The sequence below is a fragment of the Hylobates moloch genome, unplaced genomic scaffold, assembly GCF_009828535.3.
Source record: "Hylobates moloch isolate HMO894 unplaced genomic scaffold, HMol_V3 SCAFFOLD_13, whole genome shotgun sequence".
Classification (NCBI taxonomy): Eukaryota; Metazoa; Chordata; class Mammalia; order Primates; family Hylobatidae; genus Hylobates; species Hylobates moloch.
Window position 1 is genome coordinate 47,364,795 of NW_026652288.1, and position 22,965 is coordinate 47,387,759.

Below are 22,965 nucleotides of genomic sequence, written 5' to 3' on the forward strand. Positions count from 1 at the left end.
AGTGCACGCAGGGATCTCCCCATCACCCCCTCTCCCCTTTCCATCAGGTCCCTCTCCCCACCCCACCCCCACCCAGTCCCTGGAAAAGAACGGTGTGGCATAAAGAGTTGCATATTTTATTTTTATTAAATTAAAAGCTACAGTCTGGCAGCGATTCCAGAACAGGGTAAGGAGGTTCCTCATAGGGATCAGAGAAGAGCGGAGAGAGACAGACTGACGGAGACTGAGACACAGGAGAGAAAGGACAAGGTTAAGGGAGAACTGTATCTGATGAACACACACAGCCGGCTCCATGGGGGGTGGCGGGGAGCTCACATCAGCCCAATTTCTCCTCCCCGGCACCCGAAGTTCAGCGGTGAAGCAGTATGTGGGGGCGGTTGGGAATCAAGAGACCCTCCCTTCCCCACCCTAGGTCCGTTCTCCGCTTGGTCATGGAGCACAGCACATACCAGAAAAAGCCAAGGGCAATGGAGGGGCAGGGAAACCGGGAGTATATGTACACGGGGAGCGGAGAACAGAGCCTTGGAGGTCGGCCTCTGCCAGAAGGCAGTGGCTCACTCTGCATTGAAACACTTGGCCAGTGGGGGATGGGGGAATGGGTTGCCCCCTCCCTCACGGAACTCCCTTCCCAGTCAGACAGGTCCCCTACAGGTGTGGTGTGGGGGGCAGGGGGCAGAGAGGAGAAAGAGGCTTCTGCTGGGTCCTAGTAGAGGCGGACAGCAGGGGCCTTGGCAAAGGCGATGTCCTTCAGTCATCTGTGATACCCTTCGCTCTCAGCTCCTCTTGCACCCGGGTCAGGTAGGTGGGGTCTGGGTACCCAAACCTGGGAGCAAAGAGAAATGAGGGTGAGGGTTGTTAGCTGTTTGAACTTGCTATTATCCCCATGCTCACCCTCATTCTAGGTGGCTCAGACACCTCCCCACCTCTCCTAAGGGAGGACACCTCCAAACCCAAGATAACTTAGCCCAATTCTGCTTATTTTTGTAGGCTAAGCTGGGCACACCAGGACCAGGTTGAATGTAGGAGAAACTGAGATGGCTGAACAGTTTGGAAGTGGTCCTCTCCAGTTAGGAGGCTCCCTGAGTGAGGGGTTGGTGGGTCCCTCAGTGGAAATGGAGCAAAGGGGAGGAGCCAAGGGAAAGGAAATGAAGAGGGGTCGCACAGCTGGGGTCCCCCTGTGCAGCTGGTCTTGTGGTGGATGTCGTTCCAGGTGATGACATTCGGTCTCCCTGTGGTCATGGACGTGCCGATAGTGAAGGTGAGACGCTGGTCAAACGCCTTGCGGAACAGGGTCAGCACCTTGTTGCCCTCAGGGCAGTCCGGGAGGTAGGCCACCCGTGTGGTGCCAGGATACCGAACTCCTGGGTTTGGGTGTTCAGCCTGGGAGGAAGGTGAAGCAGAGTGGGCAGTGAGCAGCCAGGCATCCTAAGGCCCAGATGCCAGTGGAGGGTCATCCAGGCCAGTCTCTGTCTGAGCACCCCCAGCTAATGCGAACGGGGCAGCAACAGGCTGACAGCTTTCCACAGCAGGAGAGATTATACGGCCTCTGCAGCAAAAGCCTGTTTCAGAGCATAATCCTTATGTTTTAAGAGGTTTTTTCTGCTGCCTCAATCCCTCAAGTCTCCATTCAGCAACAAATGGATTCTCAGAAGTGATGGAAGTTAGCTGGTCCCTACACTCCAGACAACTCAGCAAAAATGTGAAGACAGAATAAGCTATCTTTCAGCCTTCCCTTCACCTGAAAATACTCCTAATGTTTCTGCCACTGTCTAACTTGTTCCATTTTCCATCACTCTTCTGTGCAGCTTCTTCACCCCTCTGCAGCCAGAATTGCACATTACTCTTTGTCCAGCAGGAAGACACCTATAGGCCTTGACCACTCCTGTTTTTACAGAGTGATGCTCCTGGCTTTGTTGGGTTGGTCAGATCCCTTCCTATTGTGCCTCCCTTCCCCTAAGCCACCACCTCCACAGAATTTACCTCTGCCAAGATGTCAGCACAGTATTTGTGTTCATCAAGGAAATAATATGCAATTCCTTTCTCTCATATCTGATTTGCTTTTTTTTTTTTCCTAGCTCATATCTGATTTTCACGTGTGCCTTGGGATCACAGGGATGGAAAAGCTGGGCCTCACGGGGACCTCCTAGGTCCAGGGCACTGAGTAGGAGAGCACAGTGGAAGACAGCAAGACTGTCTCACATCTAACAAGCACACTCACCCTCACTCGGTTTTCCTAGGTCAGAGCTTGGGGAAAGCCAAAGGGTAAGGGCAGGCCATGGTCTTCTTACCCCCTGGACACCGGGCGGGAAGACGTACTGGATGACAATGGTGCCGTACTTCTCATAGCTGGGCAGTAGGAGGGTGGCGTCCTTAGAGACCAGCATCCGCCCATTCTGGGGCTGGTTGCCCACCAGCTGCCCATAGAAGCGGCCGCACATGGGGCAGGCCTTTTTCACCTGCAGAGCCCGGGTGATGCAGCCCTCGCAGAATGAATGCCGGCACTTCTCCAATGTCTTGGCATTCTGGATCTCCCCCAGACAGATGGGGCAGGTGCTCTCCTGCTCTTCTGCCTCCTCCCGAAGGCGAGGAGGAAGAGGTGGGGGCAGGGGGGGAGGAGGAGGGGGGAGCCCCCGGGCTCCTGGGGGCAGAAGTGGGGCTGCTCGGAGAGGGGGTGGGCCTGCGCGGTGCATCTCAGGATGCTCCCCTCCACCCCCCAGAGCCAGGCAGCCCATCAGCTCCCCCTGCCTCTGAGCTTTCTTCAGCTCTTTCTCTGCCTCTTTTAGCAGCCCCTTGAGAGCCTTCCGGGCTAGGTAGAGCCCATTGGGAGGGGCCGGGGGAGGGCCCTGTGGGGAAAGCTGGAGAACATAGATGTCAGAAGTCTCGCCATCTATGAGGATGGATACACGGTGCTCCTCCCGAAGCCGGGCCAGCCGGGCTGGGGTCTCTTTGCTCAGGAAGTCCCACACAGGCTTGGAGACAGTCACTTTGTTCTTGCAGGTGCCTCCACAGGCTGCCATTCTGGACAGGACGAACGACACTGCCCCCAGGGTGAAAGGGACTCAGGGTGGGGGGTCCCCATTTGACAAGTATCAGTGCCTCCTACTTCAGGTTCCTTCCAAACTCTCTGTTACCTCTGTTTTCTCAAAGCCTAATCCCCAACCCTTCCCCCAAATTCATATTCTGTCTCCCCCTATCTTCCAAACCCAGCACCCACTGAAGAGCAAAAAAGTTTCCAGAGCTGGCCGGGCGCGGTGGCTCAAGCCTGTAATCCCAGCACTTTGGGAGGCCGAGGCGGGCGGATCACGAGGTCAGGAGATCGAGACCATCCTGGCTAACACGGTGAAACCCCGTCTCTACTAAAAATACAAAAAATTAGCCAGACGTGTTGGCAGGTGCCTGTAGTCCCAGCTACTCCGGAGGCTGAGGCAGGAGAATGGTGTGAACCCGGGAGGCGGAGCTTGCAGTGAGCCGAGATCGAGCCACTGCACTCCAGCCTGGGGGACAGAGCAAGACTCTGTCTCAAAAAAAAAAAAAAAAAAAAAAGTTTCCAGAGCTATGTTATCATCTAAGCCACGTATCAGTCTTGTTTCTCCTGTCATTTCTCCCAGATCATGGAAACAATTTGCCCCTCCCACCTCTGGGGGGAAAATGGGCTGTTTAAAGAGGAGACTTTTTGCCCCTCCTTTTTGCTTACTTTGATCCTGAAGAGCTTAGAATTGGCATGCAGGCTCACTCTTCTTTCCCTGCTCCCTACTTGTAGGTCGTGTGACCTGGTAGGGCAGAAAAATGGAATGAAAATGAGAAACCCCTTCTCCCAATTCCCATGGCCCCCAAACCAGCAGCCCATGGAACAGAGACAGAAACCTGGGTACAGGTTGCTAAGAATGGCATTACTTGGAACATGGAATGAAGGAAACCAGTGTAAGGGTGAAAATTGAGGATCCCTTGCCGGGGAGATACCTGGAAAGCCCATGGAAGATGATGGCAGCAGAAATCCTTCTATTTCCACTCAGCTGACCAGGACTGGGAGTTGGGGAAGGGTAAAAAGTTATGATGGCAAATGTTACCATTTCCCTCAGCCAACCCAGAAATAAAAAGTCCCCTTCCATCTCCTCTCTCCTCTGCAGAATTCCATCATCAGCTTCTCCCCAAGTTGCTCAAGAAGGAACTTCAACATGCTAACCTTCCTCCTTTCTTCCCCAGCTCTGAGGCCCCCAAGAAAGCCTAGGGCACACATAAGAGAAGTCAGGAAAGAAAACGCCCACACAGGTGGAGGTCTTCTTGCTGCCTCCCTCAGATCACATGGACCAGAATATTTCCTATGCTCCCCAACTCCTCACCCTGCTCCATATTCCCAAATAATTCAGCCCCTATTGCCAGGGAGCCTTCCTTGAGAGCTAACTCAGTCCCTTCTGCTGAAGTCTGTTAAGGATATGACCAAAGTGGCAGCAGCCCCTGCAATAACAAAGTTCTCATTGTCACCTTTTAAACCCAGCACAGGCAGGGCTGTCAGCTCCCAAGTCTGGCATTTAGGGAGGGGCGGGGCTCACACAAGGGCTCAGCTGGAGAGGCCTGATGTTTTCCCTGAGTCTGGTTGCATTGGGCTACGGGGCTGTTTCCACAACACTTCCAAATGCAGCTCAAACAGAAAGAAGGGCCATTGGTGTGACCTCCATTTATTGACTGATCCAAAAAGGAGCAGCTGTCCCTTCATGCCTCCATCATCGTTCCCCAAGGCCAGATGTACCTCGAGATTCATAAAGTGAAAATGGAACCCTAGAGTCTCAGCCCATACAGTCTATCCGCGATGCAACACTTCTCTCCCCATCACAGGGGACCCAGGACCTAGGTGTCCCAGGTCCAAGTCCTGCTGGCACAGAAAAGGGAGGCGGGGCCACAGTTTAGGGTGGGTCTGTGATTCCCCTGTGGCAACCCAGGCCGGACAAGGGACCAGTCTCTCCCTCCAGACAGAGACCAGAGGGAGGCACAGCCCGGACGGGCAAGGGTCCCTGGGGGCATCCACTGAAGCAGCTCCCGCCCTCCCCCCACGGCCTCCTCCAAGACCCGACCCGGAACCAACTCCCCACATCCCTCGCTAGCCAAAGCCCCCAGATCCCCACCGCCGGGTGGGGGTGCATGTCGGCCCGATCGCAGCCCTCAGAACCCCCGAATGGAGGCCAAGGCTGGAGGGTGCTAGAAAGATGATCGGCCAGGCACGGAGCAGGGAGCCTGGAGACGCGAGCGGGGAAGGGAGGTGGAGGAGGGGGCGCCGGGGGAGCGGGGGGCGCGTGAGGGGTGCGAGCGGGGCCCGGGGGGCGCGCGGTGGGTGTGGGGGGCGCCGGGCTCACCTACCTCTCGTCAGCGCCGCCATTGCCGGTCACATGACTGAGGCTGTTGCTGGGATGACGGTCCGGGCCTTAGCAACAAGGGGGGGAGACCCCGAAAGGTGGGGGGTTGCAGGGGGTGCAGGCTGAGGGAAAGGGAAGGAGGGAGGACAGCACCCCCTTTCCCCTCACAGGTGATAATCACCGTTCCTTTGACCCCCTTCTATCCGCAAGCCCCTGCCCTTCCTCCCCAAAACAAAAATGGAGGCGCTGTCCCAGTCTTTGGAGGGAGGGGGTGGCGTCATGGAACTGAGGGTAGGAGGTTAAATCCCTGGAGACGCCACCCTTCTCGCTCCCCGCTCCCGGAGGAGCACTCTCCCTTTTCTTTCCCAGCCAGCTGCGTAGCAGCTCCCGGGAGCTGGTGGTGGATGGGTGGGTGAAGTGTTGGTGGGTATATGGGGATTCGGGGGGAGGGCGGCAATTTTTTGAATCCTTATGGTAGAAGGGCCTTTGAGGAACAATGTGGGATGGGAAGAGTCATAGTAAAAAGAAAAGCATTGGCTCTAAAAAATAAACAAATCCGGGTACTAAACTATTTCAATCCCCTCCCTCATCTCCTGCCTCTTTCTAGATTGTTACCTCCTATGACCCCCACAACCTGCTCTCAGATGATCATTGGTAAGTGCCTCTGATTTTTCTCTTTCCACAAACAGGGATATGGAGGCTGGTGCAGAATGGGAAGCGAATACATTTTTTAAAAAGTGGCTTGAGGTGGTGGTAGTGTCAAGTGTATGGTTAAAAAAGAGTTAAAAACTCTCAAAGAAAAAAAAAAAGCTCTGCTCTGCTTCCCACATCAAGCAGTCTCCGCCCAATCCAACTCACTTCCCTGGGGCCACATCTAGCCAGGTTTTTCCACCAGCCAAAAGACTTCCTCAGCCAAGACAGGAATCTCCCAAACTGGCAACAACCTCTATTCATCCACCCCTTTTTCACTCCCCCTCTGGACTGGAGGGCTAGTCACTTTCTTCACTTTCCCAGGACCCTGCTGTACTCTTCCTTCCCTCCAGGAAGAGGACAGCTTTCCCAGGAAGCCTAGGGGAATTCTGGATTCCTTTTCTTTTAGCTGGTGGGCTGACAGGCCTACTCACCTTTACAAAGATGGAGTGTTAGCAAGCCCAGAACTCGAAGGAAGGGTCCCATCACCCTACTCTTCCCTGGCCCTCACTACCGCTGACCTCCCACAAGGTTGAAGACTTAAGTTTTCCATTCCAGTGCACACCCTTCACAGCCTTTTTTAAAAAGTTCACAGCCATCTGTCTAGAAACCCACATCCTTAGTTAGGGGCCCAACACCTTGAACACCAGAATTCAGCTGGTCTCTGCACCGTTAAGCACAGGCTTCCTGAGAGAAGTGAAATTATAAAAAAAAAAGAAGCATTTCTGTACAGGAATTTGGATTGAATAATTTATTCCCTGTATTATGATAGTAATGGGAGCAAATACATAAATTTTTATTAATAAAACAAAAAAGATGAAAAACAGAAGCAACAAATGAAGACATCCATACTGCCCATAATACATCAGCCATGTGATCAGAAAACCCATTTCTAAAGAACAATGGTTGCTGGTGTCACAGAGTTTTATTGCATTCATCGGGGGAAAGGGAGATGGTTGGAATGAAAAAGATCCATCAGTCTTCTGACAGGAAGATGTTACATGGGGGCTCCAACCCCTAATTGGGGACTCCTCTTGCTACCACCTTTGGAGCAGATGAAGAGGAGAGGGAGCTTCTCCCTATGGCCTCATGACTTATGAGACAGATCAGTCCAGCCAGATACAGAGCAAAGCAGCTTTGCATCACCACAGGCCAGTTGCTGGTGCCCATCTTTATGTTTAAAAAAAAAAGTGGAAGCCTCAAGGGGGATGGAGGATAGCAAGAATGGGTGCCTTGGCCCCAGAGGCACTGTAGGGAAAGGAAGACAATGTATCTCATCAGGGTTCTCAACATTATGAGAATATCACACATCAACTCAACTATCTTTGGAGGGGCTGAGTGATTGAGTTATGGCTCTGACTCCTCTCTGGGGGTGGAGAGTGAAGATGACAAAGAAGGCCATCTGTCCCCTAAGAGACACGGTTGCAGTATAAGACAAGACAGAAGAGAACGGAAAAACAAATCCAACTGGAAAAAGGGGTGGGAGAAGGAAGCGTGCTAGGCACACACATCCAGGGAGTAGGGGAAGTTCCCACACTTGAGGCCTCCATCCTCTTGAAATGACCAAAATTGATCTAAGTAGAGATATTCCTTTCTTCTGGAAATAAACCTTGGGGATGGCTAGGCAGGATGAAAGGAAACTTTACATGGAGAATGAATCTTACACCCTGGCCCATCATCCCAGCCTCCAAAACTGGCCGCACACCCACTGAAGGGTTCCAGTCCCAGGAGAGGGGTGAGGTTTCGGTGAAAAGCAGCAATAGTCAAACATCTTCCCCCAGGCTTGAATGCTTTTGGCCATCTCTGGGCTCCTGTGCCCAGATGTAGAGATGGGTGGGGATGGAATTGAGGTGAGGGAAGAGATTACTCAATCTTTGACAGAGACCCAATCCAATTCTCTGCATAATCACAAGAGTCCTCTTAGGTCCCACCTCTGTGAGGTGCCAGGCTGCTGACCCACTCTCTACCCCACCTGTGTAGGAATGGCCATATTCCATCGTGTGTCTGCATGCCTGCACCCACATCTGTAGTATCTTGACTATCATCCATCCTAGGGCCCACCAGGAGGGAAGCATGCCATAGTGAGTTTTATAAAGTTATCAGCAAAATTTAGACACATTTAGTTCATCCCACACAGTGAAGTGCATCCAGAGTAGTTGCTTGAGCCAGGTCCATCTGTCCAGTCAGGTCCTGAAGATGGCAAACAACCCCCTTCCCCTAGCTCCTATATCATAGAAACAACAGGAGATATTACAAAGATCAAGGCACTTGGGAGAGAGTCAACAATAACATTCTAATACTACAAGCAGACTTCTTGTGGGGAGGGAGAGAGGGAAGAAAAATGGCCAAAGAGGGAAAAGGACAATATATTTCTGAGGGTCAGAAAGAGCCTACTCGACAGGATGGAGTTATCTGGATGGAAGGAGACTGCAGCCTGAATTTAGCAAAGGAAGAAGAGAAGTGGTGGCTAGAATATCCCCACAATTCCCCGAAGCGTCTCAGAACCCCACCACCTTGAACATCAGAGAGAACCAGGCAGTCTCTTAGGCAAAGATGTTGGTAATAAAATCCAGGAATCGCTTAGCATACTGCTCTGGATGGACAGTAGAGATCTCTGCCCCAGCCTGTGAGAGGAGATATGGAACAATGTGTCAGGCCACCCTAGCACCCGTCCCCATCAGCCCCACCCAATGTACCCCAGACCACTTCCATTCTTTTGCCACCCCATTGCTCTGGCACAAGAGGCTCTCCCTTCCCAAAGAATAGTCAAGACAGGAAAGCAAAGGCTGTTGGGAACTCTCACCCCATGCTTAACAGTTTTGGCTGCATGAGCTGCTTTCTTCTTGGCATCATACTGTGTAAGGATATCAATGAGGCCCATGAAGTAGACCTCCTTCTGGGGGGCTCCTGGGAGAGAGACCAACAATTCGGAGCAGGTTTAGTTCCAATTCCCTTTCTCCAGGAAGCAGTCAGTTTTGTTCGGAAAAGCTAATCAGGCTCTCCCCCACCACTCTAGTATCTGTCCTCCAGGAACAATCCCCTCTCCACCCTTAAATTGTCCCGGTTCTCTCACCTTCAGCACTCCGGATGGCGTAGACATCAATGAAGGACTCAAACTCTCCTGGGCCCAGGGGCCGATGAGAATGGATGTAGCCTCCAATACCCTCTGGGGAGGTGCCATAGGAGCCCACCAGAGCAGGAGGTCCAGTCAGGCTGCAGTCCCCATCCACCTCTGACTCATCCTCCCGCACCGGCCCTTCCTCCTCTGGTTCAGAGCCCCGAATGATGTGGATGCCTAGCAGAAGGCTGTAGTCCATGATCTTCAGCTGCACTAGAAACTGAGACCCACTGACAAATCAGACACCTCTGTCTCACTCTTCACTGCTAGGTATCACCCCTGTACCTGTACTTTTGAATTTCTGGGGCCCTTCTGGGGAAAGGAAGTATAAAAACTGAGGTTGCAGGGCATACCACTGCCTTTAGTGCCTGTATGTCCTGGTATCTAAGATTATCCTTTTAGCTTATTCCAGCCACCCCTTCCATGGGTCAGCTCAGCTCCAGGGGTTTTTCATGTCTCATACCAAACCCCCATACATGCAGAGGACCTGAAGAATAAAGGGAAGGGGAGGAGCTCCCTCATACTGTGAATGAAAGAGACAACTACCCTCTAGGGAGCAAAAAAAGGAAAGCCATTTCCCAGAGCATCCAATCATCACCTCCACATCTCTCTTTAGCTTCTCCAGAAAGATTTTCTTCTCCTCTTCACCAATATATACTTTCTGGTTCTTGTTGAGAAAGTCCATATCCTTAAGGGTGGGCAATTCTTTAACCTAAGAATAGATAAAGGGACATCTTGGGAACATATCCCTTCCCCAAGGTCTCAGAACCCCACCTTCTGTCTAGGGCTCTATGCTAGCTCAGTTAGATCTCATCTAACTCCACACTGTGATGCTTCCCTGGTCTGTTCTCACCTCCAGTGACTTCCACAGACTCAGTCACTACAGCTATATCCCAAATCACATCCCACTACTCTCTGCTTATGGTTTTCAGCCAAGACCCTCCAGGCTGACTTTTCTTTCTCCTCTATTTTTTTTTTTTTTTTTTTTTTTGAGATAGGATCTCGATCACTCTGTTGCCCAGGTTGGAATGCAAGTGATGTGATCTCAGCTCACTGTAGCCTTGACCTCCTGGACTCAAGTGATTCTCCCACCTCAGCCTCCCGAGTAGCTGGGACTACAGGCACGTGCCACCACGCCCAGCTAATTTTTTTGTTTTTTGTAGAGATTACGTTGCCCAGGCTGGTCTGGAACTCCTGGACTCAAGCAGTCCTGCCTTGGCCTTCTAAAGTGCTGGGATTACATGCATGAGCCACCATGCCCGGCCTGTGTCTTCTTAAGCAAAAGTAGCTGCTTGAATAAAATAACCCAGAATGGGAAGTGGAAGTTAAACATTTTGCTCTTCAACTCTGGCAACCTCACCCATCCCCAAGCCTTCCATGTGGAATAACCCATGCCGGTGTTAAAGCAGCTGCTCCCACTGCCCCTTCCAAACAATCCCCGGATCAACAGAAGTTTACCCCCTCTTCTTTTAAGTGGTTTAAGATAATAAATAGCTAGTAATCCCTATTCCTATATAGAGTGGCCTCTCCATCCTAAGAAGTTCCCCTCATCTGCCCTCCCTCATCCCTCACCCTAGCATATAAAATTACTATCACCTTTTCCTTATCGCTGGCTTCCCGGGACACTAGGGAACCCTGCAGAGAGACCCAAAGACCAAGTCAGTAGAAGTGGCTAAAAGAACAGTCAGAACCCAGCCCCTAAGATGAGTACTCAAACCCAGCCTTCTTTCCCTTAAAAGCAATCATCCAAAGACCTCCCAGGGTCTTCCCCATTCTCAGGCTATCAGGAGCCTCCCTCTATCAGAGCTATCCTCTTCTTACCTTGAGGTCATACTTCCTGTGCACAGGAAGACGGTGACTAAACATATTGCGCATCACAAGCATGTAGCTGTCTTCATTGTCCACACTGACTCGGTACATCCCCAGGAACTGGGGCAGAAGCGTGTTGCCATGGCACTTCACAATGTACTACGGTGAAAGAGGGGGAAGGAATGGGGAGAGGCTGAGTAGCAGATACACAAACAGCCCAGGGAAATTCAAACACTGCCATTCCAGGGTAGAGCAGAGGACTTCAAGTAGAGAGGTTACAAAGTCAAAAGTGGTGGAAGCTTCCCCAAAACACTCCAGGTTATCCATGCCGTTTCTGAATCCCCCTTTCCTCTGATTCCTTCCATTTGTACATCTCTTAGTTTTTAAGTGTCATCTCTCAATTCACCTTTATCATTCTTTGAGATGAGGGAGGTTAAGTGTTATTATCCTTATTTTAGACGCTTTCTATATGCAAGTGGCACAGAACCAGGATTAGAACTTACATTTTGTCAATGAAATCATTTTATCTAGAGCAGTGTTTCTTCATAGGCTAGATTCCCATAATTTAAAATGTCTGTATTGGGTTGGGCTGTGCTGTGTCATTCTGTCACTGTAATATAAATACAGATTTTTTATACCTCAAAAAAAAAAAAAAAGTCTGCATGATAGCCTACAATTTGGATTTTTTTTTTTTTTTGGAGATGGAGTCTCACTCTGTTGCCCAGGCTGGAGTACAGTGGCGCAATCTCGGCTCACTGCAACCTCCGCCTCCCAGGTTCAAGCAATTCTCCTGCCTCAGCCTCCCGAGTAGCTGGGAGTACAGGCGCACACTACCACACTCAGGTAATTTTTTGTATTTTAGTAGAAGCAGGGTTTCACTGAGTTACCCAGGCTGGTCTCGAACTCCTGAACTCAGGCAATCTGCCCACCTCGGCCTCCCAAAGTGCTAGGATTATAGGCGTGAGCCACTGCACCCGGCCTACAATTTGGATTCTTTTTAAAAAATTCTCCTGTTAAGCCAGGCTCACACCTGTAATCCCAGCTACTTGGGAGGCTGAGGCAGGAGGATCGCTTGAGCCCAGGAGTTTGAGACCAGCCTGGGGAACACAGTGAGATCCTGTCTCTAAAAAACAAAAATTATTCCTTCAGTGCTTACCATCTCTCTTTCTGTGTTGCTGCCTCTTTCTCTTCACAGCCAACCTTCTCAGAAAAGTAATCAGGAATAAATCCATTTCCTGTCTCTCATTCACACCTTGAATCACTGAAATCAGGTTTATACTTCATTCCTCCTCTGAAATCTCCCCCATATCCCTCAGTTGTCAAATCTAGTAAGTATTCTAGTCATTGTCATATTTCAGCTTTGTGGCACTTGATCCTATTGACCAGTATCTCCTTAAAACTCTTTTCATCCTCAGCTATTATTATATCACCCTCCTGATTCCCCTCCTCTCTGTCCTCGAATACTGTATGGAATGTAGCATGGCATAAATAATTAAAAGTGTCCATCTACTCTTAGTTTCCTTTATGGGCTCATTTCTTCACTTGCTCCTTTAGGTTCTGTCCTTAACCTTCTTTTTATTTCACTGCACACAACCTCCCTACAATAATCGTATCTATAGTCATGGTTTTAATGATCACTTATTCACATATAATTCTCAAACCTATACTCCCAGTCTAATCCTCTTTCCTGAATTCTGTACCCATACCCCAACCACTTACTGGACATCCTCATCTGGATGAATTGCAGAAACCTCAAATTCAGTATGTCCAAATCAGAACTTTCTTCCTCCAAAAACCTGTTCCTGTTTCTAATTTCTGGTGAATGGGCACCCAGTTATCCCTAACCAGGAACTTGGAGGCCCCTGTGTCTTAACTCTCAGTTCTCCCATAGGTCTTCCTTTGTATCCCCACCACCATCGCTCCCCCAGGCCTTCATTGTTTCTACCCTGGACTATTAAAATTACCTCCTAACTGGTATCCACCCTTCGAGTGTTCCCTCCCACCAATCCATTCTCTAAAATGCTGTCACATTTTCTAAATATTTCTAAATAACAAATATATCATGCCCCTTGCAAAACCACCTTCAGGATAAAGCCCAAACTTCTTTGTGGGGCTTATAAGCCTCTTTACAATCTGGCTCCTGCGTATTTCCATAGTACTACATCCCATCCAAATGGAATTTCTTGCCGTTTCCTAACATGAAGTTCTCTCATGGCTCTGTGCCTTAGAAGTGTTTTCCTTTGCCTAGAATGCTCTTCCACCCTGTCCAATGGTTAACCTCTACTAAGTCCTTCAAGGATCAACTCTTACAGTATCTCCTCTAAAAAACTCTCTTTAGCCTCCCATGTGCACTTCTTTCCCCAGGTGAGTTAGGATGCTCTTCTCTAGCTTCAGAACATTCTGTACAGACTTCTACTATTGTATATATCTTGCTGTGTGCTAATACTGGGTCACTGGTCACTGCCATTAGACTAAGGGATCTGTAAGGGCCACAGATGTTTCATTTACCTCCTTCTCTACTGCCTAACATAGGGCCTAATAAGAGATATTCAATATTTGTTGCATAAACCAAAGACTCCTTTTGGACTCTTTGATGTATTCCTTGCTCACTGATTTTGGTGAAATTTTTCTTCAGTAGAGACATTCAGAAAGAGTGTTTTTACTGCCAAAACATTCCATAAACTCCACACTCCAAGTAAGTCTTTTTTTTTTAATCTTTTTTTTTTTTTAGACGGAGTTTTGCTCTTGTTGCCCAGGCTGAAGTGCAAATGCACGATCTCGGCTCACTACAACCTCCGCTTCCCGGGTTCAAGTGATTCTCCTGCCTCAGCTTTCTGAGCAGCTGGGATTACAGGCATGAGCCACCATGCCCAGCTAATTTTGTATTTTTAGTAGAGACGGGGTTTCTCCATGTTGGTCAGACTGGTCTCCAACTCCTGACCTCAGGTGATCCTCCCGCCTCGGCCTCCCAAAGTGCTGGGACTACAGGTGTGAGCCACTGCCCCCGGCCTGTAAATCTTATCAGACAGAACAGCTTCCCTCATCCCATTTAGGGCTGGATATGATTATGGATTCTCTCTTCCAATGAGATTTTTCCCCAGTCAGCATCTATTACTGACAGCAGCTGAGCTGTATGTGAGTAGGGAGGAGAGGAAAAGAATGGGGCTAGAGAGAGGCCTGACCTGGTGATAGTTGGAGAGGTTGCTATGCATGTCAGCAATGTCCTCACTGGATACTTCTTTGATGACCAGAGTCCGATCGTAGGAGATAAGGAAGCGACCATCACTGCCTTCACTTTCGCTGGGGGGGTTTCGGGTAAGGGACACCTGGGGACACAGAATAGGCCAGAGCTCTTTTCCTCCCCCTTTATATGCAGAAACAAGTCAGAGGAAAACGGTCAGCTGAAAGTGGATGAATTCCTGGGGTAGGAGATTCAGCACAGGTTCCTCATCAGGTGTCCATATGTGGACTGAAGGAAACTGAATGCAAAATTCTTTTTTTTTTTTTTTTTTGTTTGACAAGGAGTCTCACTCTGTCACCCAGGCTGGAGTGTAGTGGTGCGATCTCAGCTCACTGCAACCTTCGCCTCCCAAGTTCAGGTGATTCTCCTGCCTCAGCCTCCCAAGTAGCAGGGACTACAGACGTGCGCCACCACACCTGGCTAATTTTCATATCTTTAGTAGAGACGGGGTTTTGCCATGTTGGCCAGGATGGTCTCGAACTCCTGACCTCAGGTGATCTGCCTGTCTCGGCCTCCCAAAGTGTTGGGATTACAGGCGTGAGCCACCGCGCCCAGCCAGAATTCTTAATGTATCTACATCTTTTACCCCAAGGACAAGGTTTATAGTTTTCATTAAATTTCTGAAAATGCTACAATCACAAAAAGGTAAAGAATTATATTTGCTAAGACTCTCATTTCTCCAAATATGGCTGTCCCAAACAGTACTCCTCAGTTGCTGGGGGGAAAGGGCTACCCTCACCCCTTAATGGACTCTCACCAAGTAATCTTGGTCATCAATGCCAAATCGATCACGGAGGTTCCTGAAGACCTGGGGACAATACTCCTTGAACTTGAAATGACTGGGCAGATTTTCCCTGAAATTCAGGTTTTCAAAGTAAGAAAACAAACAATATTACATTTACATACACTTGGTAGTTTATAAAGTACTTTCAGACATATTACCTCATTTGATTCTCATAAAACCCTGTGAGGTCCTTTTTATTTTTATTTTTATTTTTTATTATTATTTTTTGAGACAGAGTCTCAATCTGTTGCCAGGTTGGAGTGCAGTGGTGCAATCTTGGCTCACTGCAACCTCCGTCCCCCGGGTTCAAGCAATTCTCCTGCCTCAGCCTCCCAAGTAGGTGGGACTACAGGCATGCGCCACCATGCCTGGCTAATTTTTTGTATTTTTAGTAGAGATAGGGTTTTGCCATTATTTGCAGGCTGGTCTCGAACTCCTGACCTCAAGTGATCCACCCGCCTTGGCCTCCCAGTGCTGGGATTACAGGCATGAGCCACCACGCCTAGCCCTTGTGAGGTCCTATAAAAACATATTATTTCCATTTTATAGAAGGGGAGACTGTCTCAGAGTGATTCAGTGACCTGCCTAAGTAACATGGTTGGTAAGTGGTATAGTAGAGCCAGGATCTACTACCCATCCAAACAGCAGCATTTCCCAAATCTCAAGCAAGTCAGAAGCATTCTAAAGTCGGCAAGAGCCACCACTGTTTTGAATGGCGTCTTCTTTTCCTAGGAGGGCTTAGAGAATTCAGGTTTTTCTTTCAAGGAGTCCCTGTCAGAAGCTAATGGTTCTCATGGCATCTCCAAGGTCACAAGCAGAAAAAGAGAAAAAGAGCAGGTAATGGTATCTGCACATATTTACTCTATGGAATTGCCAGGCTAGAGGAGAGATAACACTGATTCATAGAAGGATATAGGGAACACCAGAAATTATTCTCATGGTTTCCTTGCACAAAACTAATTTCTGCATTTGGGAAGGATGTTAAATTTTCACCTCACTGAAACTTTTAAAATTACTTATTACTCCTTTCTGGGAAGGTTGACATGAGAATGGCAAGGATCATCACTTACCTGTGGAAAAGGTGATTGTTGACCTTGATCTTGGAGCTGGCCTTAAAGTCATCTGGCAGCAGCATCACCGGGGGAGGCACCTGGCTGAGCTCATTGATCTGATAAGCCAAACCATGAATAGGAAAGCCATGAGGAAGGGTGTGGAGAGCTACCCATACACTGTGTCCGGGCAGCAGTCATGCAAGGGCCACTCAGACCTCATTCCTTTAAAAACACTGGCTATGCATATGCTTGACAGAAGTGAGAGAATGTGTCTAACCCTTCTGCTGCCCAAGAAGGACTACAGTAAGCAACTCTCACATACAGCCCCCAACACGCCCACTCCCGTGGAACTTCATGCTCACAACAGTCATTTTATATTAGGCTAACCCTGTAAGCAACTCAGGACTATTTTTAAAGCTGTGAGAAATTCTAGAAAAAAAAAAAAAAAAAAAAAAAAAAAAACTCTGCAAGCTCAAGGCAGCTACATGTTCTATTAGAAAAAGAAAAAAAAAGGCATTTTTAAAATGCACAAGAGTGTTAATGGGATTCTGTGGGGCCAACCACAGCAAAAAGGATAAATGTCCATATCCTGCAAAAGGCATCTCTTTGCAAACAGGACCAGTCTTCCTAGACCACTCTGACCCAGTTGTTTGCAGTAGGCCCCCACCTGTCTAGGTGTAAGGTAAAGGAAGAGCAGCTGATTTCAGAGCAAATGCAGGCAATCAGAGGATATGAGCTCATTAGGCATCTGTTCCCTAAAGCCAAACTAATCCACAGCCCAAAGGACACAAGTATCACATGCTCTCCTCGGCCCCCAGGATCTGCAGTCTGCTAATTCAGGGTAGAAAGGGAGCTCTGATACTTAAAAATCCCGAGCTGTGCTTTCTCCTTGGTGTTGCTACAGTACCTTTCACCTGCCTTTGTTACTGTGTGACTCTAATCACTAGTTTATGTAAGTTCTCCCATCTAGATTGTGAGCTCTTCAAGAGCAAGGACTCATTCTAGTCGTCTGCATCTTTCAGGTGTCTAACTAGCACAATGTTTGGCACACAGTGATCCTGACATGTCTATTAACTGAATAAATGAATGCCTTGCCTATCCTTACTAGATCATTCCACAGAGGCTATGAACTGCAGTCTAACCTAAATCACACACACTGCAGTGCAACCAACTCCTCCCATTCTCAGTAGAAAAGGAGGACAGGACATATTCCTCCAGATTAAAAAAAAAAAAAAAAAGCCACTTGAGACTCCCAGCCTAAAATTCAGCTATAGCTCCTCCTGCCCCCTCCTCCCCACCTGCTAAGCAAGCTGAATCATCACTGAGACATATGTTCAAGGAATTTCTCCATTCCAAACACTTGAAGTAGATATGTGTTGGCAGAGGGTAGGGTGCTGGGGCTAAAGTATATATACCTAGTGAAGCTGAGGTAGGTCTTACATGTAACTCCCCCAATCCTTAAAAGGGAAAACCCTCCCTGTTAAGCATCCCACAGGGAATGGATGAATCACCTGGAAGGTACATATGAGAGGCAGCCCTACTTCCACCAGCCTTCCCCATACCAAGTGCCTTCCACTGAATACTCACTAAGAGCTTACCACCCAGAGAGACACAAATCCAAAAGGGATGCGACTGGCCACAAACAACATTCTTAATTTGTGGTTAAATTCTTTACCACAAATTTAAAATGTGACAAAACGCGTATTCTTCCTCACAACTTCCATCTCCACAGCTAGCCATGACTATAATCATTCAAGAACGTTGATTTCGAAAATATTCCGTGTCACATTCAAGATCACTGCATTTCTCCCACTCCAGACCTGACGGAAGATGGGCAATGGCTGTGCTTCTTTCAGCTGAGGTATCTTCAGGAAAGGGGATGGAGGTCTCCCTGGACTCCTCCTGACTCCCAGAGCAGTTTTCTGCTTCAAAAGTTCACCACCATAGTGACCCCAGGAAAAGAGCCCCTCAGCCTTCTCTTTGGTCAACAATCGCCACCACCTACACCAAACACGATCGCTCTAGCCAGCGATAAGGATGCACTTAAGACCAAAGGCATATATACATAAGTCCTGAGAGAGTGCAACTTCTAGCTCAGGGTGGGGTAGCTTCTCTGAAATGCTGTACCTCTGGAAGGGAAAGGAAGGGACAAGCAGGATTAGAAAGTCCAGGAAACCTGGAGCTTCCCCGAGACAAAGCCAAGATTCAAAAGCCAAGGACCAGGGCTGGGAAGCAAGGTGGAAAGCAAAGTGAAAGAACCTCTTCATCCATCCACTCCCCTTGGCCCCTCACCCTCCACCTACACTCTCACCAAAAACCACCCGAGAAAAAGCCACTCCCCCTAATGTCCTCCCCGCTTGCGCCCGGTCCTAGCCAGTCCGCGTAGCCTGAGGCTGAAGCTAGACATGGCAGGAAGGAGTCAAAGCACAGGCAGCTGGATTTCACGGGGGGAAGGTGGAACTAGAGTGGAGCAGTAAAGAACTAATGGGGAGAAAAAAGTCCACAGTCAGAAAACCTGCTGGGGGAACACCTGGGGTTGGTGGGCAGAGACCAAGACAACCCGGGGGAGGGGAGTGGCACTGCGTGGGGCTCCGGAGGCTGGAGCCTGGAAATAGGGACGCCTCGGAGCCGAGGGGTTTGGACAGGGCTGCGGGGATCTAGGGCTGGCTCTCACCGAGTGGGCTACGCCCCACAGGAACACGCCTACCAGCGGGTCGGCCGCCCGGAACACCTTCACCTTCTGCTGCACGAAATGCTTCTTCTTGGTCTTGGAGGCGAAGCCGAAACCTGGGCCGGGGCCTGCTGTCGCCGCCGATACCGTGGCTGGTGGGACCGAGGAGGACGCCATAGTCTACCGCGCAACCGACCAAGTGGAAGCCGGAGCCGGCCGCGATCCAGGCGCCCGACCCCGGAAGCGGCGCTCACCTGCGCTGCTGTCACGTGACCGGAGGCCGGACAACGGACGCGCGAACAGGGCGAGGCAGGACGGGGCGGGGCGACGCTGGCCCCGCCCCCCGGCTCCTGCTGCCTGTCTCAACGTCCGCGCAGTGTGTGGGCTCACCTGGCGCGCGGGATCCCCGTAAGCTGACGACGCAGGCGGCCCGCGAGGCCCCTCGACCTGTCAACTAGGACACCGTGGTGCGGCCTGGGCTGGCGTGATTGACTCCCAAGGTCTAGGGCTTCTTTGCTGCAAAGTGGCCGCCTTCCGGCTTTGCCCAGTTTCTAATGAGTAACCTCGGACCTGATGCTAATGCGAAAGCATTCTTACCGAATGGGGGTTGGGAAGGGGAGGGTTTTGGAAACCCAAAATTCTTACCAGTGGTCTCAAGCGTCTTGAAATTCATTCATTCATTTAACAAGTATTTATTGAGCACTTACTTGTACTAGGACCTGTTCTGGGGCTGATTTTCCTTTTACTGAAGCAGAGAATAGGACAGTGACTGCCCCGAAGTAGTTGGGAGTCTAATGGCACTGGTTGGCCAATGGAGATCAAGTTTGCAGTATGCTAAGTATGAGCTATCCTAGAACTGTGTATGAAGCAAAGACAATGATACAAAGAAAGGAAGCGTAGCTGGTCAGGGAAGGCTTCAAAGAGGATAGAGACTTTACCGAGTTGGGAAGGGTGGGTGGAGTTCAGGAATAGAGGTTAAAAGGCTGTCTAGACAGAGAGAACAGCATACAAAGACATGGAGACAAGAAAGAACAAAGCCAGGCGCGGTGGCTCACGCCTGTAATCCCAGCACTTTGGGAGGCCGAAGTGGGAGGATCACCTGAGGTCAGGAGTTCAAGACCAGCCTGGCCAACATGGTGAAACCTCGTCTCTACAAAAATACAAAAATTAGCCGGGCGTGATGGCGTGAGCCTGTAATCCCAGCTACTCAGGAGGCTGAGGCAGGAGAATCACTTGAACCCAGGAGGTGGAGGTAGCGGTGAGCCGAGATCACGCCAAGCAGAGATCACGCCACTGCACTCCAGCCTGGGTGACAGAGCAAGACTCCATCTCAAAAGAAAAAAAAAAAATTAGCTGGGCATGATGGCAGGTGCCTGTAGTCCCAGCTATTTGAGAGGCTGAGGCAGGAGAATTGCTTGAATCCAGGAGGCAGAGGTTGCAGTGGCCGAGATCATGCCATTGCACTTCAGCCTGGCGACAGAGCAAAACTCTGTCTCAAGAAAAAGAAAAAAAAAAAAAAAGCCAGATGCAGTAGCTCACGCCTGTAATCCCAGCACTTTGGGAGGCCGAGGCGGGCGGATCACCTGAGGTCAGGAGTTGTGGGCGAAGGATTACCCAGGTGCCCAGGCAAGAGACTGAAGGCACAAACTGTTGCAGTATAATAAAGAAAATAGTTAGAATAAAGAATAGTTACAATACAAATTAGATATAGAGATCATCATGGATAATTATCAATCATCAGTATAAACATTATTAATCATTAGCTTTTAATATTACTCTTTGTTGCATTACTAATATAACCTAGGAATAACCAGCAGGTATAGGGTCAGGTGCTGAAGGGACATTGTGAGAAGTGACCCAGAAGGCAAGAGGTGAGTCTTCTGTCACGCCCGCGTAAGGGCCACTTGAGGGCTCCTTGGTCAAGCGGTAACGCCAGTGCCCGGGAAGGCACCTGTTACTTAGTGGACTGCGAAAGGGAGTCTCCCTTTCCTTGGAGGAGTCAGGGAACACTCTGCTCCACCAGCTTCTTGTGGGAGGCTGGATATTATCCAGGCCTGCCTGCAGTCATCCGGAGGCCTAAGCCCCTCCCTTTGGTGCTGTGCTCCAGTGGTCATGCTCCTTGTCCACTTTCATGTTCCTCCTGTACTCCTGGTTCCTCTTTGAAGTTCTTAGTAGATAGTGGTAGAAGAAATAGTGAAAATCTTAGTCTTTGATCTTTCTTATAAGTGCATAGAAGAAAATGCTGACGTATGCTGCCTTCCCTCTCTGCTTTGGCTATCTAAAAGGGAAGGGCCCCCGTCCCATGATCACGTGATTTGCTTGACCTTACCAATCACTTGGACAACTCACCCTCCTTACCCTGCCCCTTGTCTTGTATTCAAAAAATGCCAGCGCGCCTAGCCATTAGGGGCCACTACCGGTCTCCGCGTCTTGGTGGCAGTGGTCCCCGGGCCCAGCTGTTTTCCCTTTATCTCTTTGTCTTGTGTCTTTATTTCTTACAACCTCTCGTCTCCACACACAGGGAGAACACCCGCTAACCCCCGTAGGGCTGGACCCTACAAGGAGTTCGAGACCAGCTTGACCAACACGGTGAAACCTCGTTTCTACTAAAAATACAAAATTTAGCTGGGTGTGGTGGCACACACCTGTAATCCCAGCTACTCAGGAGGCTGAGGCAGGAAAATCACTTGATCTGGGGGAAGGGGGTGTGCCAAGGTTGCAGTGAGCTGAGATCCTGCCATTGCACTCCAGCCTGGGCAACAGAGCAAGACTCCATCTCAAAAAAAAAAAAGGATCACTCAGGCATGTTCCTGGAGGATGACTTGAGTATTGCAAAAGTTCAGGGAGAGATAATGAACTAAAGCAGTGGCTGTTGTGGTTGAAAGAAGGGGGTGGCATCTAAAGATGCAGTTTGATGTCAACCTGGAAAATTCGTATGAATGTGCGGATTAAAGGAAAAGGGAGGCATTGAGAGTGAGTCTAAGGCTTCTGGCTAATGATGACGGTGATGACATCAAAGAGATGATGGTGACATGAAAAGGAGCAGATTCAGAGGAAGGTGAGTTCGGTTTGGAACATGTTTGAGGCATCTGAGGTCAACTGGACACATGCTCCTGCAGCTGAGCAGAATGGTCTGGACTGGGGATACGGATTTAAGAATTGTGGAATCTGCAGGCATGGATGACATGTCTTAGAAAGAGCAAGGAAGGAACCAAGGGCTGAGCCCTGGGATAGAGCAGCATTTAAGAGGCTTGGGGAGGAAGACTCGGAAGGGTGGCCAAGAAAGTACAGGGAGCCAAGATAGCAGGGTCACAAAAGCCAAGAGGAGTTGGGTTTCAAGAAGGAAGGAGTGAAGAAATGTCATATGTCATGGAAAGGTGAAGCAAAACAAGGACTGTTGTCCAGAAGAAACGCCCACTGTATTTGGTAACTAATGCCATTTGGAAAAGCAGTTTTGTGCAGAACAAGCGGCAGATCAAGGTGGGCTAAGGAATGAATGGGGGGGTGAGGATGTGGGGATGGGAAGCTTGGGATGGTTTCTGGATATCTGACTTTAAGAAAACAAGTAAGATAGAGAAACACACAGTAAAGGGAGGGACTCTTATGGGAGGGAGCTTACAAGGAGATGAGGCCACTGAGACAGGCATTAATAAAGAAGATGCACCGACAGGGGCAGATCACTTGGGGCCAGGAGTTTGAGACAAGCCTGGCCAACATGGTGAAAACCCATCTTTATTAAAAATGCAAAAATTAGCCGAGCATGGTGGTGTGCACCTGTAGTCCCAGATACTCGGGAGGCTGAGGTAGGAGAATCGCTTGAACCTGAGAGGCAGAGGTTGCAGTGAGCCGAGATCGTGTCACTGCACTCCAGCCTGGGCAACAGAGCAAGACTCTGTTTAAAAAAAAAAAAAAGATCCAAACTCCCCAAGTCTCCATCAGTTTATCAGTTTTAGATATGTTATATATTTATATATTGAGATTCTATATCAGTATCTCAAGAATGAAATATCTACAAGGGATTCACTTTAGCCCAGAGAAAGGAGATTTATCACTTGTCAGAAGGGAGAAGCAAAAGATAAGTGCAGACACAGATAGGTAATTGTGTAGGTGCATGTGGGCAGGGGGCAAGATAAAGAATTTCAGGCTCAAGTGCCTTAGATGACAAAGTTGTTGCCTGACAGAGGAGGGTGGAAAGGGTGTAGACCCTTGCTCTGGGAGACAGGAGAGGAAAGTGAGCAGCACCAAAGGTCCT

General features: G+C 49.3%; 2 protein-coding genes across 8 annotated transcripts; both read right to left on the bottom strand.

The window, feature by feature from the left end:
- Positions 1 to 102: 102 nt before the first annotated feature.
- DTX3 (deltex E3 ubiquitin ligase 3) lies at positions 103 to 5,765 on the bottom strand. 6 transcript variants are annotated; one of them, XM_032173248.2, is made up of 6 exons: positions 5,353 to 5,765; positions 3,961 to 4,023; positions 3,695 to 3,770; positions 2,289 to 3,018; positions 1,163 to 1,380; positions 103 to 823 (listed from the first exon to the last, which is right to left on the bottom strand). In XM_032173248.2, the coding sequence occupies exons 3-6, from the start codon at positions 3,721 to 3,723 to the stop codon at positions 748 to 750; spliced, it is 1,053 nt and encodes a 350-aa protein (XP_032029139.1). In that variant the 5' UTR covers positions 3,724 to 3,770; positions 3,961 to 4,023; positions 5,353 to 5,765; the 3' UTR covers positions 103 to 747. The 6 variants fall into 6 exon arrangements, with proteins under 6 accessions (XP_032029139.1, XP_032029145.1, XP_032029146.1 ...); XM_032173254.2 differs by having other exon boundaries at positions 2,289 to 3,037; positions 5,353 to 5,764; XM_032173255.2 differs by lacking the exon at positions 5,353 to 5,765 and adding an exon at positions 4,483 to 5,321 and having other exon boundaries at positions 2,289 to 3,037.
- Positions 5,766 to 6,774: 1,009 nt separating this feature from the next.
- On the bottom strand, positions 6,775 to 18,995 carry PIP4K2C (phosphatidylinositol-5-phosphate 4-kinase type 2 gamma). 2 transcript variants are annotated; one of them, XM_032173247.2, is made up of 11 exons: positions 18,717 to 18,995; positions 16,061 to 16,158; positions 14,964 to 15,060; positions 14,148 to 14,291; positions 10,978 to 11,124; positions 10,753 to 10,791; positions 9,755 to 9,868; positions 9,112 to 9,376; positions 8,842 to 8,945; positions 8,552 to 8,662; positions 6,775 to 8,262 (listed from the first exon to the last, which is right to left on the bottom strand). In XM_032173247.2, exons 1-10 carry the CDS (start codon positions 18,888 to 18,890, stop codon positions 8,582 to 8,584), a joined length of 1,263 nt encoding a protein of 420 aa, XP_032029138.1. In that variant the 5' UTR covers positions 18,891 to 18,995; the 3' UTR covers positions 6,775 to 8,262; positions 8,552 to 8,581. The 2 variants fall into 2 exon arrangements, with proteins under 2 accessions (XP_032029138.1, XP_032029137.1); XM_032173246.2 differs by having other exon boundaries at positions 6,775 to 8,662; positions 18,717 to 18,994.
- Positions 18,996 to 22,965: the final 3,970 nt, after the last annotated feature.

What these genes read in the sequence shown, in the direction of transcription:
- DTX3 (XM_032173248.2), bottom strand. Translation starts at nt 3,723, where the DNA reads ATGCCAATTCTAAGCTCTTCAGGATCAAA. An exon ending in CTAAGCTCTTCAGGATCAAA is followed by an intron (nt 3,019 to 3,694) that starts GTAAGCAAAAAG and finishes CGTCCTGTCCAG; the next exon opens with AATGGCAGCCTGTGGAGGCA. An exon ending in TCCCGCCCGGTGTCCAGGGG is followed by an intron (nt 1,381 to 2,288) that starts GTAAGAAGACCA and finishes CCTTCCTCCCAG; the next exon opens with GCTGAACACCCAAACCCAGG.
- PIP4K2C (XM_032173247.2), bottom strand. Translation starts at nt 18,890, where the DNA reads ATGGCGTCCTCCTCGGTCCCACCAGCCACGGTATCGGCGGCGACAGCA. An exon ending in AACAATCACCTTTTCCACAG is followed by an intron (nt 15,061 to 16,060) that starts GTAAGTGATGAT and finishes CCTGAATTTCAG; the next exon opens with GGAAAATCTGCCCAGTCATT. An exon ending in ACAGGAAGTATGACCTCAAG is followed by an intron (nt 10,792 to 10,977) that starts GTAAGAAGAGGA and finishes GTCTCTCTGCAG; the next exon opens with GGTTCCCTAGTGTCCCGGGA.